Genomic DNA, 24,056 nt, shown 5'->3' with positions numbered 1-24,056 from the left:
TCCTCTAGAGTGTCCAGCATTATAACGAATCGGCGAAGTAGGGTATAAGAGCTATTTGACATCGCCATTCCCACGTGTTCTCTTTCATCCCGCGGCTGCGGCGCCGGCCCTGACCCAGATCCTCCGCCCCCAGACTCGACTGGCAGCGCAGCCTCGCAGCCTCCTACTGGTGTCGGATGCGAGAGTCTATCCTTAAGTATGGTCTCTTTTCTCTGTCCACAGAATCCCGGGTTTCCAGGCGGGGGGCTGCAAGCTACGCTCGGGAAAGGTGGCAGGGTCTCTGAAGGAGGCCGCCGCGGGTACCTGGGGCTATGGGGGGCTGCGGAGCCGGGCATCGCGTCCCCAGAGCGGGTTTGGGACCTGCCTCGGAACAGTGTCATCACTGTGGCGAGGGTCGAATTCGAGGCTCTGAGCCACCTTCAACCCAGGTTTGGGGAGTCGGGGGCTTGTTTTGGGACAGTGAGTTAGACTGTAAGGCATCCACCCCGTGACCTTGAGCTGAACCCTCCTTTAACTGAAAAATTCTCTCTAGACAGAAGACCAGGGCCAACACACCTTATCTGATTTGCTAATTTTCGCGGATGCATTACTTAAACGTTTCCCTTTACGCATTACTAAAAGATTAATCAAAGCAAAAAATGTAATCTGATGTAAACGTTAAATAACAAATTTTTATTTATTTTTACATCTCAGCTGTCTACTTTGATAGAAGAAATCCTAGAATTAAAAGAGACCTTAAGGGCTCAGCTTTAGAGAACCTTTTAAATCTTGATGAGTTTCTGTATTTCAGTTACATTTCCTTCATTACCAGGCTTTTAGGTAGTATCTGTTCACAATTTGTTTTATAATTTATGTAAATTAAAAGATATAATGACAGTGTCAGAGCTGTAAGAGACTTTTGAGATGATTTATCTCCCTTATTTTCTAGGTGAAACTTAGATGTAAAAGAAAAAGTGACCTTTCCCCTCTACTCTAAGGTGTGCTCGTAGGCGTAGAAACTCATTAAAAATGTGACTTGTTTTGGATCTTACAACCCTTTAATCAGAGCTGGGATTAAAACCCAAGTAGTCTTGCCCCCATCTAGTCCAGTGCTCATAGGCTCATCCTTTAAGGCCTTGAAGCCATCCTTTAAACCCAAAAGGAGTATGCAGTGATCTTTCAAAAGAATGTTTTGCTCTGATTAAGTTAGGGTTGCCAGTTAATCAAGCACAATTTCCTAAAGCTGCTGCAAATGATCTAAAGTAAAGGGACATGTGGTGGAGTCCTATTTTATGTCAATCTAGCAAGTTAGTTCAGATCAGTTTAGACATCTGACCTATCAAATAAAGAACAGATAGCCCGGGAACAAAAAACATGGCTCACAAGATTGTTCTTTCATTTCTTTTTTGTTGTTAACACTTTACTTATTTGCTTTCTCTTTCCCACTCTCTTATCTCTATATATACGTATATAGAGAGATATACGGGGTTTTTTTTGCTGAACCACTTACAAGTTGCAGACATCATGACCTTTAACCCTTATTTCTTCAGCATGTATCTCCTTAAGAACATACTATTACATAGGCACAATATGACTATCACACCTAAGATAACATATTCAGATTTCTCCAATTATCCCAAAAAGTCTTTTAAAACTCAAAAATGGTTTTGAGTTCCAAAGTTCACAACTGTTTAGTTATAATTCTTTAGTCTCATATTCTACAACAGCCCTTTCTACCCCTTTCCTTTATGACTTTAATTTTTAGAAAAGACCAGTTTGGTCATCTTACACATAGTCCCAAATTGTGGCTGTTCCTAATTATTCCCTCATAATCAATCACATCAAACATTTTTGGCGAGAATAGCACATAGGTGGTACCACACCGGTTAAGGTGGTGACTGGCAGATCTTCCCAATGTAAAGGGACAGTTTTCTTTTTGTGATAAGTAACCCGTGGAGACGCTTTGATACAATGCATATATCCTGTTCCCCAACCTATCACCCAGTAGTTTTATCATCCATTCATGATCCTTGCCTGAATCACAAGATTACCAATTACCAGTACCAGCCATGCTGAGGCCAGGATCAATTATAGTGATAGTGGCCAAAGACATCAGAAGAATCACTTATTGTAAACCAAGTTTGAACAGAATTAGAAATTTGGCTCCAGACCTGGTAAAAATCTGCATATGATTCTAAAGACTAAATGGAGGGTATCTCCCCACCACATCCTGATTAGTTGTTTTTTTTTAATACTCAGAAATTTCTGGGAATTGTTTGTCCTTGTGTGTTCACCTGAACATACATATTACCTGGCAAAATAGGATATTAAGTATTTTTTAATACATAATAACACATATGCTGAATAACTGTAACCTCAGAACAGATTGAGGAAACTGATTTCACTTATTGAAAAGGAAAAGGCTGTTCAAAAAATGACTTAGCCAGCAGAAGTTTAGATTTCATCACACAGACTTAGAGCTTGAAGGGGCCTCAGCAGTCATATTGTAATCCCCTCATTTTTCAGGTGAGAAATCAGGCCTCACTGGAGACAGTCAAGCAAAGGTTGGACAACTACTTTTCCAGAACAGAAAGGAAACTCATGCATCAGAAAAGGTTTGAGCTTGATGACTAACAATTCTCTTAAGTTCCCTGGTTTTACGATATATTTTGTTTGACACAAAAATTACTTAGCATTGCTGTAATCATTCCTAAGGCCCAAGCCAGAGATGCTAGAACTCTCTATCCCTTCCCTCCCTCTTCAGGTTTCAGGGATATAACCAGAAGGTATCCCCTGATTGGATATTTGCCTCTACAGTAACAAACATTTGCTTGTAATATCTGGTAATTAGGACCAAATAAAAGGGCAGCCACATTGCTTCTACCGCTTCTCACTATCAGGTGGTTTGTATGGCTGTTGGACTTTGTCAGTCAACATAACTAATGATTAAATAACTGCAAGATAGAATGCTGGAAGACTCAGAAGACACAAATTAGCAAGTAAATTTGAAAATCATCTATTCACTCAACCGTCTCCAATATTTTCTAGGAACAACTGCCTTCACTTAGGTATACCATAATCTTGATATTGGTGACTACAGAAAAGAGCTTTGGAGATATAGGCAGACTTAAGAAAACTGCTGTTAGCTTTTAATTTTTTTAATAAATTTATTTATTTTTATTTATTTATTTTTGGCTGCACTGGGTCTTCTTTACTGTGTGCAGGCTCCTCATCGCAGTGGCTTCTCTTGTTGCGGAGCACGGGCTCTAGGCGCATGGGCTTCAGTAGCTGTGGCTTGCAGGCTCAGTTGCTCCACAGCATGTGGGATCTTCCCGGACCAGGGCTCGAACCCGTGTCCCCTGTACTGGCAGGCAGATTCCTAAGCACTGTACCACCAGGGAAGTCCCCTGACTGTTAGCTCTTGAGTTCAGTTGTGGGTCTGGAAAGATATTTGAAAAAATAAAATATATAATTGAATGATTCTAGAGAAAGGGAAATCATAATGTTAACACAGTGGTCTTTGAGTAGTAGAAATATTTTTTATTTTCCAAATTCTCAAGAAATAGGTTATATTACTCTTATAATATGATAAACTTTATTTCATTTAAAGGAGGAGATATACTGTTAAGGACTGTATATTAAAAGACAATATCAAGAAAATTCATACAAACAACATTTGGGGGTGCTCCTCATCTATATCTCTTCAAAGACTTCCCAATAACAGTCATCATTTGTCACTATGAGTTGTATACCAAGAGGGAAGTGACGTAGAGTCAGCAGTGTTACACAACATTTAAAGATTTCATACTTTCTGCCTCTCTGACCTCTGCTTGAAAAAGTCATATTATATATGAATTTTAACCTGAAGAAATACTAGGGTAGGAACAGGAAAAAGAAGCTGATTTTGGCATTATAATTAGCAAACGTGAACAGGTCTTTGGATAACCTTTTGTGCTTTCAGCTAGAGGCCTGCTGGTAAACTAGGTTCCTTTAATTCTTGTTTTATTGCTCTTGTATTTTTTTTTTTTTTTAAGTTCCCACAAAACAAAGTTTTCATTTAACACCTAACCACAAAAGTTATCTTACCAGTTCTTGGATCTTTTCAGGCTGTTTTCTGAGTAGGAAGCCAAAAGAACTCTAGTTCTGAACATTTGCTAACATTTACCACAATGCACACTGTACCTTGTTCTTTGGCAGGGATTAGAAAGCTGGGCAACCTCAAACTTTTTGAGATTATTGTAGATTCACATGCAGTTGTAAGAAAAAATAGAGTTCCCTTGTGTCATTTACCCAGCTTTCCACAATGGTAACATCTTACAAAACTAGTACAGTATCACAACCAGGATACTGATGTTGATACAGTCAAGGTACAGGACATTTCCATTTCAAAAGTCTCATGTTGCCTTTTTATAGTAACACCTACTTTCCTCCTCCCCCACCCCCTCCTCGACCCCTGGCAACCACTAGTAAGTTCCCCATTTCTGTAACTTTGTCATTACAAGAATGTTATATAAATGGAATCATATAGTATATAACCTTGTGGGATTGGCTTTTCACTCAGCATAATCCTCTAGAGTTTCATCCAGGCTGTTGCGTGTATCAGTACCTCATTCCTTTTTATTGCTGAGTAGTATTCTATGGTATGGGTGTACCAGTTTGTTTAATCATTCACCTGTTGAAGAACATCTGGATTGCTTCCAGTTTTTGACTGTTATGAATAAAGTGTATATAAACATTCATGTACAGGTTTTTGTGTGAACGTAAGTTTTCATTTTTCTGTGAAAAATGCCCAGGAATGCAATTGCTGCGTGATATGATAGTTGTACATTTAAGTTTTTAACATAGTGCCAAACTGTTTACCACAGTGGCTATATGATTTCACATTACCACTAGGGAATATCTGAGTGATCCAGTTTTTCCTCATTTTCACCAGCATTTGGTGTTGTCACTATATTTTTTAATTCAACCATTCTGATAGGTGTGTAATGCTATATATTGTGGTTTTGTTTCCCTAATGGCTAACGATGTTGAACATCTTTTCATGTGCCTATTTGTCATCTATATCTTTTTGGTGAGGTGTCTTTTGCCCATTTTCTAATTGGATTATTTGTGTTTTTACTATAGAGTTTGCAGACTTCTTTATATTGTCTAGGTATTAGTTCTTGATCAGATATGTAGTTTGCTTTTGATGTGAAGTCTAAGAATTCTTTGCCCTAAAGCCCAAAGATTTTCTCCTATTTTTCTAAAAGTTTTAATGGTTTTATGTTCTATATTTAAGTCCCAGATCCATTTGGAGATAATTTTTGTATAAAGTGAAAGACTGACTTTGAGGTTAAATTTTTTGCCTATGGATGTACAGTTGTACCAGCACCATTTGTTGAAAAGGCTATCTTCACTTAACTGCGTTTGCATCTTTACCAAAAATCAGTTGGGCATATTTGTGTGACGATTTCTGGGTTCTCTATCCTGTTTCATGGATCTATGTGTCGGCTTTTCCACCAAAATCACACAATATTGATTACTGTAGCTATGTAATAAGTCTTGAAATCAGGTAGACTGATTCCTCCCACTTTATTATTCTTTTTTTGAATTTGTTCAAGTCCATTTGCTTTCCATATAAATTTAAAAATAATCTTGTCTCTATTTATAATAAATGTTACTGGGACCTTGATAGGAATTGCATTAAGCCTGTGTATCAATTTTGGGAAAATTTACATCATTACTATGCTGAGTTTTACAATCCATGAACACAATGTGTCTTTCCATTTATTTAAGTCTTTGATTTCTTTCATCAGCATTTTGTAGTTTTCAGCATACAAGTCCTGTACATGCCCTGTTAGATTTACCCATAAATCTTTTTTTTTGAGTGATTATAAATGGTATTGTATTTTTAATTTCAGTAACACTGAAAATTAGTTTTAACAATTGATTTTTGCATGTTTATCTTGTATCCTGTGATCTTGCTGACTTGCTGAACTATCTTGTTCTAGGGTTTCTTTGTAGATTCTTTGGGATTTTCTATGTTCACAATCATGTCATCTATAAAGAGGGACAGTTTTATTTTCTTCCTTTACAATTTATATGTCTTATTTCTTTTTCTTGAGTTACTGCACTGGGTAGAACTTCCAGTAGTATATTCAGTAAGAGTAGTAAGGGCAGACATCCGGCTTTGCTCACTGTCTTAGGGGAAAGTATTCAGTCTTTCACTATTAACTATGTAGTACAGGGTGTAGGATTTTTTTGTAGGTGTACATTACCAAGTTGAAGAAGTTCCCCTCTCTTACTAATTTTCAGTTTTTAACATGAATGGGTACTGACTTCGTCAAATGCTTTTTCTGCATCAATTGATATGATCATGACTTACTTTTCCATCTATTAATATGGTGGATCACATTTATTGATTTTTAAATATTGAATTAGCCTTGCATCTCTAGAATAAACCCTACTTATTAGAGGTGTGTAATTCTTTTTATATATTACTGAATTATATTTGCTATTATTTTGTTAAGGATTTTTATGTCTCTTTTATGAATAATAGTAAATTCATGAGTAAGTTGTTAGATTTATGTATATAGAGTTGTTCATAGTTCTGTTATCCTTTTGATATCTGCAGGGTCTATGGTACTATACCTTGTTTTATTCCTGATAATGACAATATGTGACTTTTTTTCTTTGTTAGTCTTGCTAGAGGTTTGTTATAGTCTTTTCAAAGAACCAGCTCTTTATTTCACTGATTTTTGTCTGTTGCTTTTGTTTTCATTTTTGTTGATTTCTGTTATTATTTCTTTCCTTCTACATGCTTTGTGGGTTTATTTTGCTCTTTTTCTAGGTTCTTGAGGTAAAAAGAAAAAAAAATAGATTGTTGATTTGAGGCATTTCCTCTTTAATGTATGCATTTAGTACTGTAAAATTTTCCTCTTGGCACTTGATTTAGCTGTGTCACACAAATTTTAATATGCTGTATTTTCAGTTTCATTCAGTCCAGTGACTTTTTAAAAAAGTTCCTTGAGACTTCCTCTTTGATTCATGGATTATTTAGAAGTGTTATTTATTTTCCAGATGTTCAGAGATTTTCCTGTTATCTGTTACTGGTTTCTAGTTTGATTCCATTGTGGTCTAAGAACAGACTCTGTATGATTTCAATTCTTTTAAATTTATTGAGGCTACTTTGTGGCCCCAGATATGGTTTATCTTGGTATGTGTTCCATGGGCACTTAATAAAAAATGTGTATTCTGTGGTATTGGGTGAAATGTTCTATAAATGTAGATTGTATCCTGTTGGTTAATGATGTTGAGTTTTTCTGTATCCTCGTGGATTTTCTGTTGAGTTGTTCTATCAATTGTTGGGAGAGGGATGTTTAAGTCTGCAACTACACTTGTCTTTTTCTCCTTTCAGTTCTCTCTACATATTTTGCAGCTCTGTTGCTTGGGGCACACACATTTAGGAGTACTATGTCTTCTTGGTGGATTGACCCTTAATGTCCTTTTGTGTCTCTGGTAAATTCCTTTGCTGTGAAGTCTACTTAATCTGATATTAATATATCCACTATTTTCTTTGTATTAATGCTTGCATGATAAATCATTTTCCATCCTTTTGTATTCACTCTGTCTGTATCACTGTATTTGAAGTTAGTTTCTTATAGACAACATATACTTGGTCATTTCTTTAATGCACTCTGCCAATCTGTCTTTTAATTGATTCTTTAGACCACTTATATTTAATGTCATTGCTTATTAAGGCTTAAATGTGCTATTTTATTTTGTTTGTTCTGGTTTTGTTTCTCTCTTTTCTTGCCTTCCTGTGGATTATTTGAATATTTTTTGTAATTTATTTTGATTAATCTGTAATGTTTTTGAGTGTATCTCCTTAGGTTCTTTTTTAGTGGTTGCTCTAGGTATTACATGACATATACAAAGCTTATCACAGTCTAATGGTGTCAGCATATTACCAGTTTCAGTGAAGTGAGAAAGCCTTACCTTCCTTTACCTTCCCCATTTAAAATATACATTTAGAACCATGTTAGACAGTTTTATAATTTTTGCTTCAACTGTCAAATATAATTTAGGAAACTCAAGAAGAAAAGGAAAGGGTACTGTACCTATTCCTATTTTTATTACTATGTTGTTCCTCCTTGATGTTCCAAGTCTCCTTTTATCATTTTCTTTCTGCTCAGAACTTTAATCCTTTTCAGGCAGGTCTGCTGGCACCAAATTCTTAGTTTTCCTTCATTTGAGAATGTCTTAATTTCACCTTCATTCCTGAAGGATATTTTTGCTAGATACAGGTTTCTGGGTTGACTGATGAGAAATCTGCTATCATCCTAATTGTTTTTCCCCTATAGAAGATGTCACTTTTCTCTTGCAGCTTTCAAAATTTTTTGTCTTGAGTTTTTAAATGTTTGACTATGATGTATCTTGATGTGGATTTCTTTGTGTTTACGCTTTTTGGAATGCAATTCAGTTCTTGAATCTGTAAGCTTCTCTTCTTTTGCCACATTTGGGAAGTTTTCAGCCATTATTTTAGTACTTTAACAGCCCTGCCCTCTTTCTCTTCTTCCAGGACTCTAATAAAACAAATGCCAGTTCTTTTGTTACAGTCACACAGATTCCTGGTACTCTGTTCATTTTTTTTTATTCTATTTTTCTGTTATTCATATTGGATAATTCTATTTTCTATCTTCCTCCTTCCTTCACAGATTCCTTTTTCTATCCCCTCCGATCCACTGTTGATTCTGTCTGTTGAGCTTCTTTTGGTTTTTTCTATTTTTCACTTCTTAAAATTTCCATTTGGTTCTTGATATCTTATATTTCTTTGCTGAGTTTTGTATTTTTTTAATTTGTTTCAAACATTCTTAATTATTCATTGAAGCATTTTTTATAACAGCTATTTTAAGATCTTTGTCAGATAATTCTAACATCTCTCATCTCAGTGTTTGACATTTTTTTTTTTTAAGATCTTAGTTCTTGGAATGAGTTTTTTTTGTTTGTTTCTGTTTTTTTGTAACCTGGACATTTTGCATCTTGTGTTATGAGACTCTAGATCTTGTTTAAACCTTCTCCTCTAGCTGACTGCTTTTGACACTGCTTCATGGGGGGGGCACCTTATTACTGCCAGGTGAGGGTAGAAGTCCAAGTTCCTCACTCTGTCACTAGAGAAGGTGGGTGGGGTGTGGGTGTGTGTGTGTGTGTCAGGGGGTGGGGGTGATGTTCCTCATTTCTGCTGGGTGAGCGTAGGAGTTACGGCTCTCTGCTAGGCCTTCATTGGTGTCTCCCTGGCTGAGGACTGGAGTGCCTCATTACTACTCCCCACGTGGCCTCCACTGACACCACAGGAGGGCATGTGGCCTGATTACCATGGGGCAGTATGTAGGTCCTGAATCTCAACTAGGCCTCCTTTGATACCACCCAAGAGGGGAGGGAGAAAGGTACTTCATCACTGACAACGGAGGTGGAAGTCTAGGCTCCCCATGCAGTTTCCATTGACACTTGGGGGAGGGGTCCTTATTAATGCCCAGCAAGAATTAAAGTCCCTGCTCCCTAATCACCCTTCTCTGACACTACTCTAGTGTGGGAGTTGGAGTGTCTCGTTACAACCTAGTGAGGGTGGAAGTCTTATCTGGCTTATGCTGATGTGGGTGGGGATGAGAACCAAAGTTTTTTCTGTGTTCGCCTGGAGTACAGCAGTTATTATTTAAAAGATTTCTGTTTTATAGGCTTCCCCTTTCCTAGCCTTTTGGTTAGAGAAGGCAGGCTTTTGGCTGGGGGTAGGGAGGGGCTTTTTGACTACCCCAACTGGCATTTGCAGACTGCCAGCTTTTTCAGCTCCAAGTGTGTGATATATGAGACCCCAGACAAGGGAGAGAATTCACTACTGTGATGTTTCTCGGGTCCCAAGGGCCCTGACTAATATACTTTCTCCTCTCTACTTTTTAGTCTTATGTTTGTTTTATGTGTAATGGCCAGGGGTTTTAGTTGTACTTAGTGAGAAGAATAGGGAAAAGCACATCTACCCCATCTTCCCAGAAGCACAAATCCTAAACCTCACTGTATGATATACTTACAGGATTCTCTGTTTCTTGGCTGGTTAGTGATAAAATTTTATAGCAGTTATAAAGATACATCTTACCTCAGAAGCATGGCTGGTTTCATAACTAGCACAGTACTTGGTACATTAAATAAATGTTTACTGAATGAATATCTACCCATATCTATCTAGCGAAATAGTAACTGCTGAGATCTCAAACTGTAAGTAAGTTTGAAGTTGATATTAGAAAATAATGGAATAATTAGGTTTGTATTTCTGTGCAGTTCCATAGTTGGAGGGTGTGGAATCAGTGTTTCATGACCTAAGTGAGCAAAGAGTAACTATAAGGGAAGTATCTTACCTGGGACATATCAATGATGATAGTCACAGCAATACCTGAAAAATTGTGACCTTCAGTTAATTCCTGGTATTTTTCAGGTAGTTTATGTGGTTAAAATATATATATTATTTATAAAGCTGTGAAGTAAAATAGGAATAAAGAGCATTCTTGGTAACTTTTTAGGTGTTTATGGAACACTAGTTGCCTGAATGTTGGGCTAATCTGAAACCTCTACTGCATTGTTTGTAGCAGATATCAAAGAATTTTAATAGAAAAGATAGTTTATAACTGTTACTACTAAACCAGAGATTCTCTGAAGTATAGACAGTCAGAATTTTGGAATGAGACTAGGATAGCAAATAGAAAAGAACTGGTGCTTTCCCTTGCATGTGGAAAAAATAACTTTTTAAAAATGGCAGTAATACTTGTGAACATACAGGATAAGGACAAAAGAGGAGGGAAGAATAAATGCAAAAGAGGTTAAGTTTTATACATGGTTGGGAATGCTGGAGTGGAATTACCATTGATTGTATTTGTTAATCAAAATGAGAATTTTCTTTCACGATAGTAGCATACACTCTGCCCTAAGCTTGAATTTCCTACTTAATCTCCATGTGAGCTTCATGAAAATTTCGTGCTTTTCACAGCCACTTTAAATAATAATTGATGAGCTAGTAAGAATGATATACACATCCAGTTTATGAGATTTCATCTGTTTTAGAACTAGCCAGGATAGAATAAGTAAATAACGTGATACATTCTTACATCAGAATTAACTGATCCTGGGTCCTCCGTTTAGGATATGTGAAAATCCCAGTAATTCAGAAACACTCTTTGACTTCCTTATCTTCACTTCTCTGTTGCCCCCAAGTTAGATCAAAAGTGTCATATGTTCAGAAGTTTCTGGTAAGTCTCTGTGATTACCCTTTTTGAACTGTAGAATGTACAACTCCTGTAACTTCCTCTTAGAGTCTTTTAGAACTCTCTTTCATGAGTGTTGTTGATTAATAAGTGGATGGTGTTTGTTAATTAATAGAACCTCTGCATTTACATAGAGATAGTAAAAGGATCTTTAGTAGCACAGATCTAAGTTGTATTAGGAACCAGGGGGATAGTTAACTTAAGTACTTATAGGAAGACACCAGAGAGCTCTTTCCCATAAAACCCTACTATCCATGGGACTTTAATACGTAGCTTTGCAAGGTAACAGAGCAAACTGTCTTAAAACTGGAGATTTAGATAGGGCCTTTGGTTCTCATAGCTAGCATTAAGAAAATCGAGTTCTAAACTGTAAAGTTCTTATTAATGACCTGGGAGATTGGGGGTGGGGCATATAATTACATAATCAGAAATTTATAAAATATAAACAATAATTTCAGGTAGACTTGTTTCAGTGCTATTTCAAAATCTATGCTTGTTTTGATTACCTTCAACTAGCCTAAAGACATTTGTATACAGACTGACAAACTTTTTACTTTTAAATCAGGTGACTAATAAACGTACCAAAAGAATATGGCTGCACAAATACCAGAATCTGATCAGATAAAACAGGTAAGGTATTATAATTAAGGAAAAAGGATTTTGCAAAAAATTAAGGCACTACTGGATATAACCATGTCAGTCAGTGATTTCACAAAATAACTTTATATTTCATTTCCACAGATGGATGTTAAATGATATGAAGCATATTCATTTTTCAGATAATTTGAAAGATAATCCAGGAAATAATAAATATTCAACTAGAAAATCTGACTGTATTTTGTAGATCATATTATACCCATTTAAGGTAGCAAAAGAACCTTTGATTTCAAGTATTATAGGGTATTTTGCCTAAATACATCAGTATTTAAAACATCTTTGTTTTAAAAACCAAATATTAAAGAACCTTCTGATTTGTTTGTAGTTTAAGGAATTTCTTGGAACCTACAATAAACTTACAGAAACCTGCTTTTTGGACTGTGTTAAAGACTTCACAACAAGAGAAGTAAAACCTGAAGAGGTATGAAAAGTGTTGCCCACTAAAAATTCTCTAAGCTCATCATAAACAATATAAATGGGATCCCCCTACACATTTTGCTTGTTCCTAGTTATTACAGGAATTTAGGCTACCTTTTATATGTTCCATTGCTCAGAGGAACTTGAAGCAGCCAAAGACCCGTGGCATTGAGTTTAACGATGCCAAATTTAATATCACAGCCACACTGAACTATGGCAGACTTTTTTAGAGAAGATGCCTGGGACTTGCTGAATACATTGTTCCAAAGCAAAGATTCTTAATAATTAGCTTTCATTCAAGATGGCCAGGCTAGAGAAACTTGACATGGCTTTCCTATCTGACCTTGAGAACTCAGGTTAATTTTGGAAAAAGTAGAGCTTGAATTTGGTGGCTCATATTGCCTAATCCTATTAGAAGTCTTAGCTTTTAATATCCTCTTCAAAACATTTATATATTGGCTAAAAGAGACATAAAATTCCTCCAGTGGAATATGTTGATAAATATTCATGCCAAGAACTTAACATATAACTAGCAATCAATAAGTGTTTGTTAAATAAATGACAAAGTTTGAGAGATGCTAAGTACAATAGTCTTATTAAAAAGTAAAAAGTTGAAAACTAAGAATGTTGAGAATGGAGTTTCTCATTAAAAAAGAATAAACCTGATACTGGGCCTACATTTTAACAATCAGAATAAGAGATGGGAATGTGGGATTTCAGTTAATACTGAAACATACCTGCAGAAAATCTAGTCCAGAAGGCAGGGACTGACTTACCATTGTTTTTAGTACCTCCAAACTGGTAAGCATTCAGTATATATTAATTTTTGTAAATGGATAAAAGTATTAACAATTGAAAGCTATGATCACTTGCTACTCATTAATACCATTTAATTCTCAGATATATTCAAAGAAAAGAAAAGTACCCACTGGTTATTCTTTTAGAATAGATGCAATTTCTTTTAATTAATATTTTTGTGTTGCCTCTTGGATCTTTTTATTTCTAGACCACCTGTTCAGAGCATTGCTTACAGAAATATTTAAAAATGACTCAACGAATATCTATGAGATTTCAGGAATATCATATTCAGCAGAATGAAGCCCTAGCTGCCAAAGCAGGACTCCTTGGCCAACCACGATAGAGAAGTCCTAATGCATGGACTTTTGATGAAACATTGCCAACACCTGTTGCACTGGAAATGAGGATTCACCTGACAGAATCCCATGAAAGCAGTAGCCACCATGTTAAACCATCTGTCATGACTGTTTGGCAAACGGAAACCACTGGGAAAACAAAATTGCTATTTACCAGAATAATCATCAAAATAGGTCTTCTTGTTCAATGAAAATAATAAGATGCAACACTTGTTGAGGCCTTAAGATTCAGCAGCTTGGTCACTTGATTAGAGAAATAAACCATGGTTTCTTCAATTATGACTTAATTTTAAAGCAAAATATGTGTTCAATCATGTATAAGGTAGAAAAAAAATTTTTATTACTAAAAGGAAAATAAATGGAAATATCACTGAGCAGTTTATACTATATGGTACCATAGCATTCTGACTGGATTGTGGATACGTTGAAATGTTTTTCAATCAGGATCATCCTCCAAGTATTCCTGTTCATTCATGTCTGCCTCAAATTGCTGGTAAATACATAAAACAGTTACTTGCTAATCAATTTAACGCACGATCCTTTTCTTGCCTCCCTTCTTGTGTCAGGGTGGGCACTTCACATTCTTATCCTAGCTACATTTTCATGTATCTTCAGGAAACATCCCATCTGAGACTAGCTTGCAAATGTTTAAGAATTGATTATTGTGCTTTAGTGGAGACTATATTGCTTTGTGTTTTATTCAAAAGCTGAGAATCCAACATGAATGATTCCAAGTCAGACCAACAATATACAGTGTACTCTCAGCTACTGCATGTGATCAATGTAATAAAAAGTAAACCAAAGTTAAAGTAGTGTCTTAGAGCTAAATGAATCCTAAAACAAATCCAAGCACTGCAGGAAACTCTGGTTGATGCATAAGTACACCCAGCATTTTGGTATCAAATGATATCCATTCATGAGACAATTTATTAATAGGTATCAGTCTGCTTATATTTACCAATATAAACTTGTACTCAAGAGAACACTAACTAGCCTATATATGTTTAAATTTACCACAGTGATTTCTATGTTTTGTCATATTATTGGAAAGTATAAGTATTATTCTGCTTTGATAATTTACAGTTTTCTGTATTACATCTAATTTTTAAGCCATTAGGTCATTTAACTAACAATACCATGTAACTTAGAGACCTCTGTTGACATTGCAGTCAGTAAATAATTGTGATGTCTTTGAAAGTACAAAGATAAACAGTGTTAACAATGTTAACTTAAAGTTGAAATGCTGAAACATGTATAATACTCAAAATATACAATTCATTATAGTGAAAGGAACATGAAAGAATAAGCTTGTTTCATCTTAAGACAAGAAAAGCAAACAAAAATTCAGAGATCTTACTCATTTAAAACTTTGGGCCATTCACACACATACCAATACTTTACTGTTTCTATGTAATCAAGCCCAACATGGTTATTTACAGTGTTCATTTCACAAAGATAATTAAGTATGTGCTTACCTGGCAAATAAGGGGAATTTTGCGCAACAGCATCTCAAATACCTTGGGAGGAAGTGTGTGTCTGAAAACTTTCAGAAGTTCCTGTGGTTGCCCACACACCAAAAGGGCATTGCTGAGATGTTCGACCCCCTTTCGATGCTCCCCTGAAACACATTTACAAGTTTAGGGCAGAATTTTAAAGTTCTTCAAAATATACATTCTACAAATTACCAAGAAAGCACCAAGCATTGAAACTAAAAAAGCACATCAAACTAAAGACTATTTAGGGGACTTCCCTTGTGGTCCAATGGTTAAGAATCCGCCTTCCAATGCAGGGGACGCGGGCTCAGTCCCTGGTCGGGGAACTAAAATCTCATGCTGTGGGGAAACTAAACCCACGTGCTCTGGAGCCCACGCATCGCAACTGCTGAGCCCGCGTGCTCTGGAGCCCGTGCACCAGAACTAGAGAGAAGCCCACCCGCCGCGACGAAGAGCCCACATGCCGCAACGAAAGATCCCGCATGCCGCAACAAAAGATCCCACATGCCGCAACTAAGACCCGATGCAACCAAACAAGTATTAAAAAATAAATAAAGATTATTTAAACAAGTCGCAAAAAGAGTAAAGAGTATAAAGGGGAAAATGTTGAGCTGCCAATTAAATAACTTTCTGACCCAAATTACTATTTAAAAGTGCACTCTTGAATTGGAAATGTTCATGTTCTGCTATTTGGGTATGCAAGAGGGAGGTACTGAGTTTTTTAAAAAGGCTGGGGTCTGCTGTTACTGATACAAGTTATCTTTAACTCTACATATGTGATCGATGAAGTATTACAGGTGAAACATCTTGATGTTCTAACTAAATGAGACTTTTAAAACATAGATTGTATTATCAAAGAGCTGAAACAAGATTTAGTGTAACATGAATTACATATCCAGGGGAAGAGAAGAGATTTATGAACTTTGATTTCTAGGTGGTTTTAAAATGAGTTTTAGGATGATTGGCTGTAAAGTAACTAAGAATGAAAATTTGTGAAGAGTGGAAATTAATGATAGAGTCTCTCTTTAAGTTAAAACATGTAATCACTTAGTCTCACTACCTCATTTGAGGAAACAGGCAAAGATCAGTGAAATAATTTAAGGTTTCAAAGCTAATTAATGCCAGAATTAGTAACAGAACCTAATTTTCTGAACCTTGAGACTATAGTGTGCTGCCTCTCTTCAGGTGTTATGTAATAACAGAAGTTGACATTTTGACATATTTAATATAACTAAGTAGGAAATAAACACTTTGTAGCAAACCTTTTAAAGAAAGAAAAAGATATAATAGTGGCTCTCAAGTTGATGGAGCTAATGTAACCTAAAAACAATAATCAGTTTGGTTAATTAGATCAACCAACCAATAAATGCAATCAAATCAGCTAATCAGAAATTTCTCTTAAAACTTTTGGCTCTATGGTCCCTCTGGTTATATAGACATAAACACAACTGAGATGGCTACAGAACTACCTAGCAGCAAAGTAGGAAAAACTGGGGGTGGTGGCAGAAGGGAGTGGAGAAAACTGAGATTACAGAAAACTGGGTGAAAAATTATTGCATTACAACACTAGTTCTCAACCAGTGTACTGTAATAACCTAGGGAGGTTTAAAGAATACTGACGCCTATATATCTGGAGAAAACTATAATTCTAAAAGATACATGCACCCCAATGTTCACTGAAGCACTGTTTACAATAGCCAAGACATGGAAGCAACCTAAATGTCCGTCGACAGAGGAATGGATAAAGAAGATGTGGTACATACATTCATTGGAATATTATCAGCCATAAAAAAGAATGAAATAATCCCGTTTGCAGCAACATGGATGGACCTAGAAATTATACTAAGTGAAGTAAGTCAAAGACAAATATCATATGATATCACTAATATATGGAATCTAAAATAATGACAGAAATGAACTTATTTACAAAACAGAAATAGACTCAGAGAAGACAAACTTACGGTAACCAAAGGGGTGAGGGGGATGGATAAATTAGGAGTTTGGGATTAACATATACACACTACTAAATACAAAACAGATAACCAACAAGGACCTACTGTATAGCACAGGGAACTATAATCAATATCTTGTAATAATCTATAAGGGAAAAGAATCTGAAAAAGAACAGATATAGATAAATATATGTATAACTGAATCACTTTGCTGTACACCTGAAAGTAACACAACATTGTAAACCAACTATACTTCAATAAAAAAGAGAAAAAAGAAAAAAAAATTCTGATGCCTGGGTCCCACCCCAGAGATTCTTATGTAATTGGTTTTGGGTTTGGTGGGGGATTTAAAGAATAAGCAACCAAGATGAGAATTTCAGAAGTAAAATATAGTAGAAGTATATAACCCTAAAAGTGCTAATTAATTTAGGGGCTCATAGAAATAATGTTAATCACCTTTGAGAGAGAAAAATTTAAAAACTCAAGTTTGCAATTTTTGTTTTCATCATCTCAATATTTGTAACATTCACCTCTAAATCTAAACTATTACATGATAGCTCTTAAGCATAAAGTAAGTAAAAATAAAATGTAATAAAATAATTGTTATTTTTCTTTTGATTTATAACTCATAATTTTCCTCTCCATATTTATACTATCCCAGCTCAAAAAATGTTAAAGCTGAAAGGTTCTTTGTATTTTAATTGCCCCTATATCCAGGGAGTATCCTTAAACAGTTAAAATTTTTTTAAGTTTTGATTCATACAACATTTAGTCATTTGGAAAACTCATTTACTTAGAATTTTATCTGACAGTAAATAAGGTGTTCTTGTATTTGGCTTTGCTTCTCCATCTGCCCACTTCCAAGACTGCAACCAAAACTAACACTAACTATAACATCGTGGAGCTGGAACAGTGTAATAAAGTGAAAATGCTGGGACAGTTTCTCTTAAACTGAAGCAAGTTGGTTAACACGTCTAGTTAAGTTATCTGACATACAAATACCAATCCATAAATATTTCTCAAATGTAAATTATCATAAATAACTGCTTACAAAAGAATGTTTACATTCTTACCTCTAGATAACCAAAGTTCTCCCATTCGTACCTCTTGCAGAAAAAGTTGTTGTAATTTTTCATTCTTCGCTGGATCCCACAACTAAAAGAGTCACAGAATATTTAACAATAAGTAACGAATGTAAGGTATATGGTTACTCGTCAATATTATTTAACTTTTATTTATTTATTTATTTATTTTGTTGCACTGGGTGTTACTTGTGGCAGGCGGGCTCCTTAGTTGTGGCATGCGAACTCTTAGTTGCGGCATGCATGTGGGATCTAGTTCCCCAATCAGGGATCGAACCCGGGCCCCCTGCATTGGGAACACAGAGTCTTACCCCACCAGGGACCACCAGGAAAGTCCCTTAACTTTTATTTTAAAAGCACATCTTGAATCTAGTCTCTAAATCCAAGCATGACAAATGCAGTTGTTCTTTATATTTAAGACAATTTCTTAAAATGGAGTTATAATTTCAGGCGACAAAAAAAGAAAAATACACAGCAGGCGATGGCGGTGACTTGTCATCGTGCACATTTGATGGCCTTCCTAGATGCTACCTTGTTAAACCAGCACATCCAGCGTCTGCCAGGCTGCAGCCTGGCCAGTTTTATTCTTCAGCTTCTCTAATCCCTTGACACCTGGAACCCTGATTACCATTTTATATCAGCTCTTGTACTTTTCAACATACTTTCATGAGTTATATTGTCATTTAGATCTAACAACTCTGAGAAATAAAGTCAGAAGACTAGGGTAATTTCTTAAATTTAGCTCATGTTATAATATAAAAAAAAAAAAAAGTTGAAGCTCCCTCCTAAAACAAACAAATGAAAAAAATGGCATATTCAAGTTTGGTTGAGATGTTTGTAATAACTTCATCCATATTTTACCCAGCTTGCTAAGTACACATAGGAGAAATCACACTGTAATCAACTATAACAAAGGTAGTTTTCTTTGTATGTTGCAAACCTATTTTCTTGCCTAGGGTATTAACCGTGCTTGTTGATTTAGCAAAGGGCATGGCGGGGTCTGGCCGGGCAGCTGGTGATACTCAGAAGGATGCTGTGGTTTGCTGCAGGCTGGTTCATGAAGGTGACGAGGTTCACAGGATGGCATCATCACTGGTACCATGCCAAGGGCTGGTCTTTAAAGCTAAAGTGGGCAATCCCCAGCCCAAAGTTATCAACTCCACTGCCAGTCACTTCAGCTTCAGTCTTTTATATCCAGAGAGTTTTTCTGTTTATTTTCCCCAAGAATTCTCTTTTTTAAATGGCATAAACCTGCAGATGAGATCATATTTTAAGCTTTTATCAGCAAACATGCTGATGATCAGTAACAACCACAGGCTTCATTCAACAGATACTTAGTGAGCCAAGAGCAGGACCCTCTAAGGAGAGCTGGAAGGGGAAGGAGATAAAGACTCCTGTGCCGATCCCCATGGAGCCCAGAGTCTAACCAAGAAAAAAGACAGGTATACTTGAGATCAATAACACATTAACAACAAAGTCCAATGTCTCTGGGGCTCATAGTACATTCCATCTGGTTGGAAGATCAGGGTAAGTTTCTCAGAAAAGATAGCATTTGAGATGTGGAGAAGCTCAGTGAAAGTCTGATGAAGAAAGTACAAGTGACGCCAAACTGCAGGGAAAAATATCAAGTGAGCTTATGTAGCTAGATTATGATAGGGTGCATGGAGCAACAATAATAATAATTACCAATTACTGAAGGCCAGCTATGGACTGAAAACTTTCCATGTATTATTTCTAATCCCTAGGAAAATAAGGCTGTCAATACAGAAGGCACCCATGATGCCAAGTCCGTGGTGCCAAGCTGAGAGGGTTCGTCTTTCATCTGCAGAGTAGGGAGCTACTGCAAAGTGTTACATATACACAGCTGCGGTTTAGAAGGAATTTACTCTGAGAGCATAAGAAAAGAGGCAGTGAGACAGTTAAGAAATTATTACAGTATCCTGGGTAAAAGGTGATAAAAGCCTGAGGTAGTATAGGAGCAATGGAAATAGAAAGGGAATAGGGTATGAGATAGACAACAGAAAAATAAGGGGATTGATTGTGGAAGATGAGGTTGATATTTAAGCAAGATGAGTTGGGTCACAGCAGGGAGCCTAGGGATATCAGAAGCATCACAAGGAAACAGAGGAGGAGGAACAGTGTCAAGGGATGAGATGATGAATATACTTCTGAACACACAAAGCTGAGGTGCCAACAGAGCATCTAGGCTACAGAGTCTGGCAGGCAGGCAAAATTTGGGGCCCCAGGTCTAGAGCAGTACATCTGAGATCACTTATGGAGAAGGGAAGGAGCTTCCAGGGAGATGAGGGATTATGCAGAATCTGAGAGCAGTGTTTCACAAAGGGTGGGCTGAAGGAGCTATTAAAACTGCAGTTTTCTTGGGCTCCACCCAGGCCTCGCAAATCAGTCTCTCTAAGTAGAGCCCAGGAATGTGCATTTTTAATGAGCTCCTCAGAAGAGTCTTATAAATTCTGAAGTCTGAGCATCACTGCCCCCATAACCACTGGGCTACCCCTGACCTCCTAAATCAGAATGGCTGGTGCTTGGGTCAAATAATCTACATTTTAACAAATGCCCCAGGTAAATCTAACGCAGATTGACCACAGACCATACTCTGGGAAACAAAAAGGGCCTGGGGTGAGGAGGAAGAGAGATCCTGGAAGTAGGAAGAGACATCTCTCTGTGCCTTAGTTTATTCATCTATAAAACTAGAAGAACAGAGTGGTTATGAGGATTATATAAAAGAACATTTGAAAAATCCTGCTTCTGCCTCTTCTTCATTTGAAATAATCCAGATCTTCATCATTTCCCACCTAGACTGCCACTGATGTTTCTACCTTTGACTTCCCTCCTCCACCCCATACTCCAAAAAAAAATAATTGCATCCATTCTCTGAAATAAAATCACCAACACTGGTTATCCGCCACGACAGAAAAATATCAAAACTTTTTGGTTTGGCATTCAAAGCCCTCCACAATAAGACACCAAACTACCACTCAGCTATCTCTTTGGCCACAACACTTTAAATATTGCAATTTCGTAGTCTGTGCCTCTGCACGAGCTGTTTCTCTCTGCCTACAATAAACAATATTCAACAAATATTTGCTGGGCGCCTACAATGTACCGGACACTGTTCTAGGCACTGGAGAGACAATGGAGAGTAAAAACACAGACAAGGTCTGCCCTCATGGAGCTGATTCTAATAAATAGAAAGCATTAATCAAATAATCACATAAATGGTGTAACTTCAACCATGGATAAGGGCAATGAAGGAGAGGGACATGGAGCTGACCCAGGCTCTGCCCCAGGGAAAGCATCTCTCTCATGCCCAGCCATGGATACTCCCTGTCCTGCTTTCTTAACTTTGTCAATTGTACCTTTTTCTCTAAGAGACTCCATCTTGAAACCTCAGAAATCTCTGACTCCTGCTCTCCATGACCCTTTCATCAGTCAGCAAGAACTATCTATTCTTTCTGGAAAATTTATCTCACATCTCTCATCACCGGTTGCCACTGACACCACTGCAGTTCAGGATTTTGATTACCTCTCACTTGTACTAGTGCAATAACTTTCTTTTCCTCCACTCTACCTAGCACACTCCTGCCTGATGTAACCTACAAAGTTTTTTTCTTTCCTTCTTTTTTAAGAAATTCCTGCTCAGAAATCTTCAGTAATTCCCCCATTGAATCTGAATTCTTAACCTGGCCTTCAAAGCCTTCTCCGATGCGGCCCCTACTTAGCTCTCCAACCTCACCTCCCACTTTCCCCCACTGGGACTCCTTTGTCAAACTGATTTACTGAATAGGCCTGGCAGATCCCCCATTTTGCACCTTTATGTACATTCAGTTCCCTTCATCCTGAATGTTGTCTCCCCTGAAACCAGGACCCAAATTTAACACATCCTTCCACACTCATTCGATGCCACCTCTTTTCCAAAGTCTTCTGTGAAGAACTGCATATTCCAAAAACAGCCACAGCAATATTCCCAGAGCCAGAGGCTATTTCCTCTCCCCCTTGAAATTGACTGGGCCTCAATGCGGTAGAAGTGGCACCACCTGGCACGCGCCCACATGTTCTCTCTCACAAATATATGTATAAATACATATATACAGTTGACCCTTGAACAATATGGGTTTTAACTGCCCAGGTCCACATATACGCGGATGTTTATTTCAATAAATAGGCACTACAGTTGAATTGCTGTTGGTTGAATTCTCAGATTTGGAACCACCGATACGCAGGGCCAACTATAAAGTTATATTCAGATTTTTGACTGAGGGAACGGTCGTTGCACCAACCACTGTGTTGTTCAAGGGTCAACTGTGTGTATCAACACACACACACACACACAAATGTATCACACACTTGCTTGCCCGGTGGGACCCATCAACCATACTGCGAGGAAGACCATGCCACATGGAGAGGATATGTGTAGGTGTTCCGTGCAATAGTCCCAGCTAAGTGGCCAGCCAGCATTAACTGCCCAACGTGTGAGGGAGTGAGCCTTCAGATGACCCAGCACCTAGCCCTGGGGTCAACCTGGCTGAAGCTGAGCGGAGCAGAAAGGTGTGATCCCCACCCAGTCCTACTCAAATTGCAGATTCAGGAGCAAAATAAGATAATGTTTTAAGCCACTAAGGTTAAAGGAGCAGTAGATCCGTAGAACACCTCCATGATAACCCTGCCCTGAAAGTGATCCTCTACCTCCTCTATGCTCCCGTTACGTGGGGGATAGTCTTCCTCCTCCATTGCTAACCTCTGCCACACCTAGAACAACGCCTCACACGTAGGAGGCGCTCAAATGGGCGTCGACCGACTGAATGAATGAAAATTCACAGAAGGACCTAAGAACCCTCTGTTTGGGAAATGATGTGAGTTAGTTAAGTTGGACCGATCGCTAAGATGATTGTGATTATCTTTAAAAACTAATCAAATTCCATTTTGGAGAAAAAGAGGATATGTTCTGCTTTTGAGCAAGAAGAAAGGCCCAGTAGGACAGGAGTGGGCGGTGCAGCACTGTCACCCGGCCGTGGCCCGGCGTGGGTTTCTAAGTGTCTGGTGCCGCTCAGGGAGGGCAAAGGCTCCTCTTTCTTCTTTTTTATAAACTAAACGGAGCGCCTTTTCCTACCACGTTTACTGTATAGCTGCCTTTTCACGACCCCAAATGGTTCTTCCTTCGTTCCTTTCCTTTCGTAGCGGACAATAAAAACTAAACCTAAGTTGAGCGGAAACGGGGTGAGGGCAGGCAGAGAGGCGCTGGGAAATGGCTGCTCAGGAAGCGGCCTGGAACCCTGAGGCCGAGCCGAGATCTGCATCGGCGGGAGGTTACTCACTGTAACGCCACCTCGGCGTCGCTAAAGCACTTCACCTGGGCGCCCCGTCCCTCAGCCTTTTGCTGCTGGGCTCTTCTTTCTGCAAACACAACGTGGCACGTGCTGGTCGGGGGCCGTCCCCACGCCGGCGTGCGGCCCCCGGGCCTTTCGGCGGCGGCGGCGGCGCCCGCGGCCCGGCCTCGCTCCGTGGGCCCAGTCAGCCCTTCCGCCACCGGCCCGGTCAGCGCGGCCACCGGCCCGGCCAGCGCGTCCGCCGCCCGCCCAGCCCGGCCCGCCGCGCCTCCGCCGCCGTCGCACTCACTTTCGCGCAGGCGGCGCTTGAACGCGGGGTCGCCACGCCGCTTCCGGTCGAAGTAGACGCAGTCGCCGAGGAAGGCGACGGCGCCACAGGCCGCCAGGCCCGACAGGAGGCCGAGGACTGTGCGGACGTAGGGCATCCGGCCGCGGGCGTCCCACGAGTCGAGCGTTGGGCGCGGGCCCGCCAGCGCAGGGAGCCCGGCCGGCCGGCAGGGGGCGTCGGCGCGGCGCCCCTCCCCGCCTCGGGGCTTCCTGTGCACCGGGCCGCGGGCGTGAAGAGCTGAGCGTCGAAGCCTCGCACCTCGGCCGGCGGATAGAGGAGGAAACCCAGGGTCCTAGAGGACGCGTGTGGGAGGCTCACAACCACCGAGTAGCAAAGCTCTGTTCGAACCCAGGTCGGTCGCGCT

At 38.6% G+C, this 24,056-nt stretch overlaps 2 protein-coding genes across 2 annotated transcripts; one reads left to right on the top strand and one right to left on the bottom strand.

Annotated features, from left to right (window-relative positions):
- Window positions 1-71: 71 nt before the first annotated feature.
- TIMM9 (translocase of inner mitochondrial membrane 9) lies at window positions 72-14,301 on the top strand. The gene is made up of 5 exons (XM_061182611.1): window positions 72-196; window positions 2,506-2,594; window positions 11,830-11,894; window positions 12,247-12,342; window positions 13,345-14,301. Exons 3-5 carry the CDS (start codon window positions 11,856-11,858, stop codon window positions 13,477-13,479), a joined length of 270 nt encoding a protein of 89 aa, XP_061038594.1. The 5' UTR covers window positions 72-196; window positions 2,506-2,594; window positions 11,830-11,855; the 3' UTR covers window positions 13,480-14,301.
- On the bottom strand, window positions 13,906-23,789 carry TOMM20L (translocase of outer mitochondrial membrane 20 like). Its single transcript, XM_061182610.1, has 5 exons — window positions 23,654-23,789; window positions 23,388-23,431; window positions 18,011-18,092; window positions 14,968-15,110; window positions 13,906-13,982 (listed from the first exon to the last, which is right to left on the bottom strand). The coding sequence occupies exons 1-5, from the start codon at window positions 23,787-23,789 to the stop codon at window positions 13,929-13,931; spliced, it is 459 nt and encodes a 152-aa protein (XP_061038593.1). The 3' UTR covers window positions 13,906-13,928.
- Between the last annotated feature and the right edge of the window lie 267 nt (window positions 23,790-24,056).

The sequence above is a fragment of the Eubalaena glacialis genome, chromosome 2, assembly GCF_028564815.1.
Source record: "Eubalaena glacialis isolate mEubGla1 chromosome 2, mEubGla1.1.hap2.+ XY, whole genome shotgun sequence".
NCBI lineage: Eukaryota > Metazoa > Chordata > Mammalia > Artiodactyla > Balaenidae > Eubalaena > Eubalaena glacialis.
The sequence above is the reverse complement of the archived record's forward strand: the minus strand, read 5'-3'. Positions and strand labels throughout refer to the sequence as shown.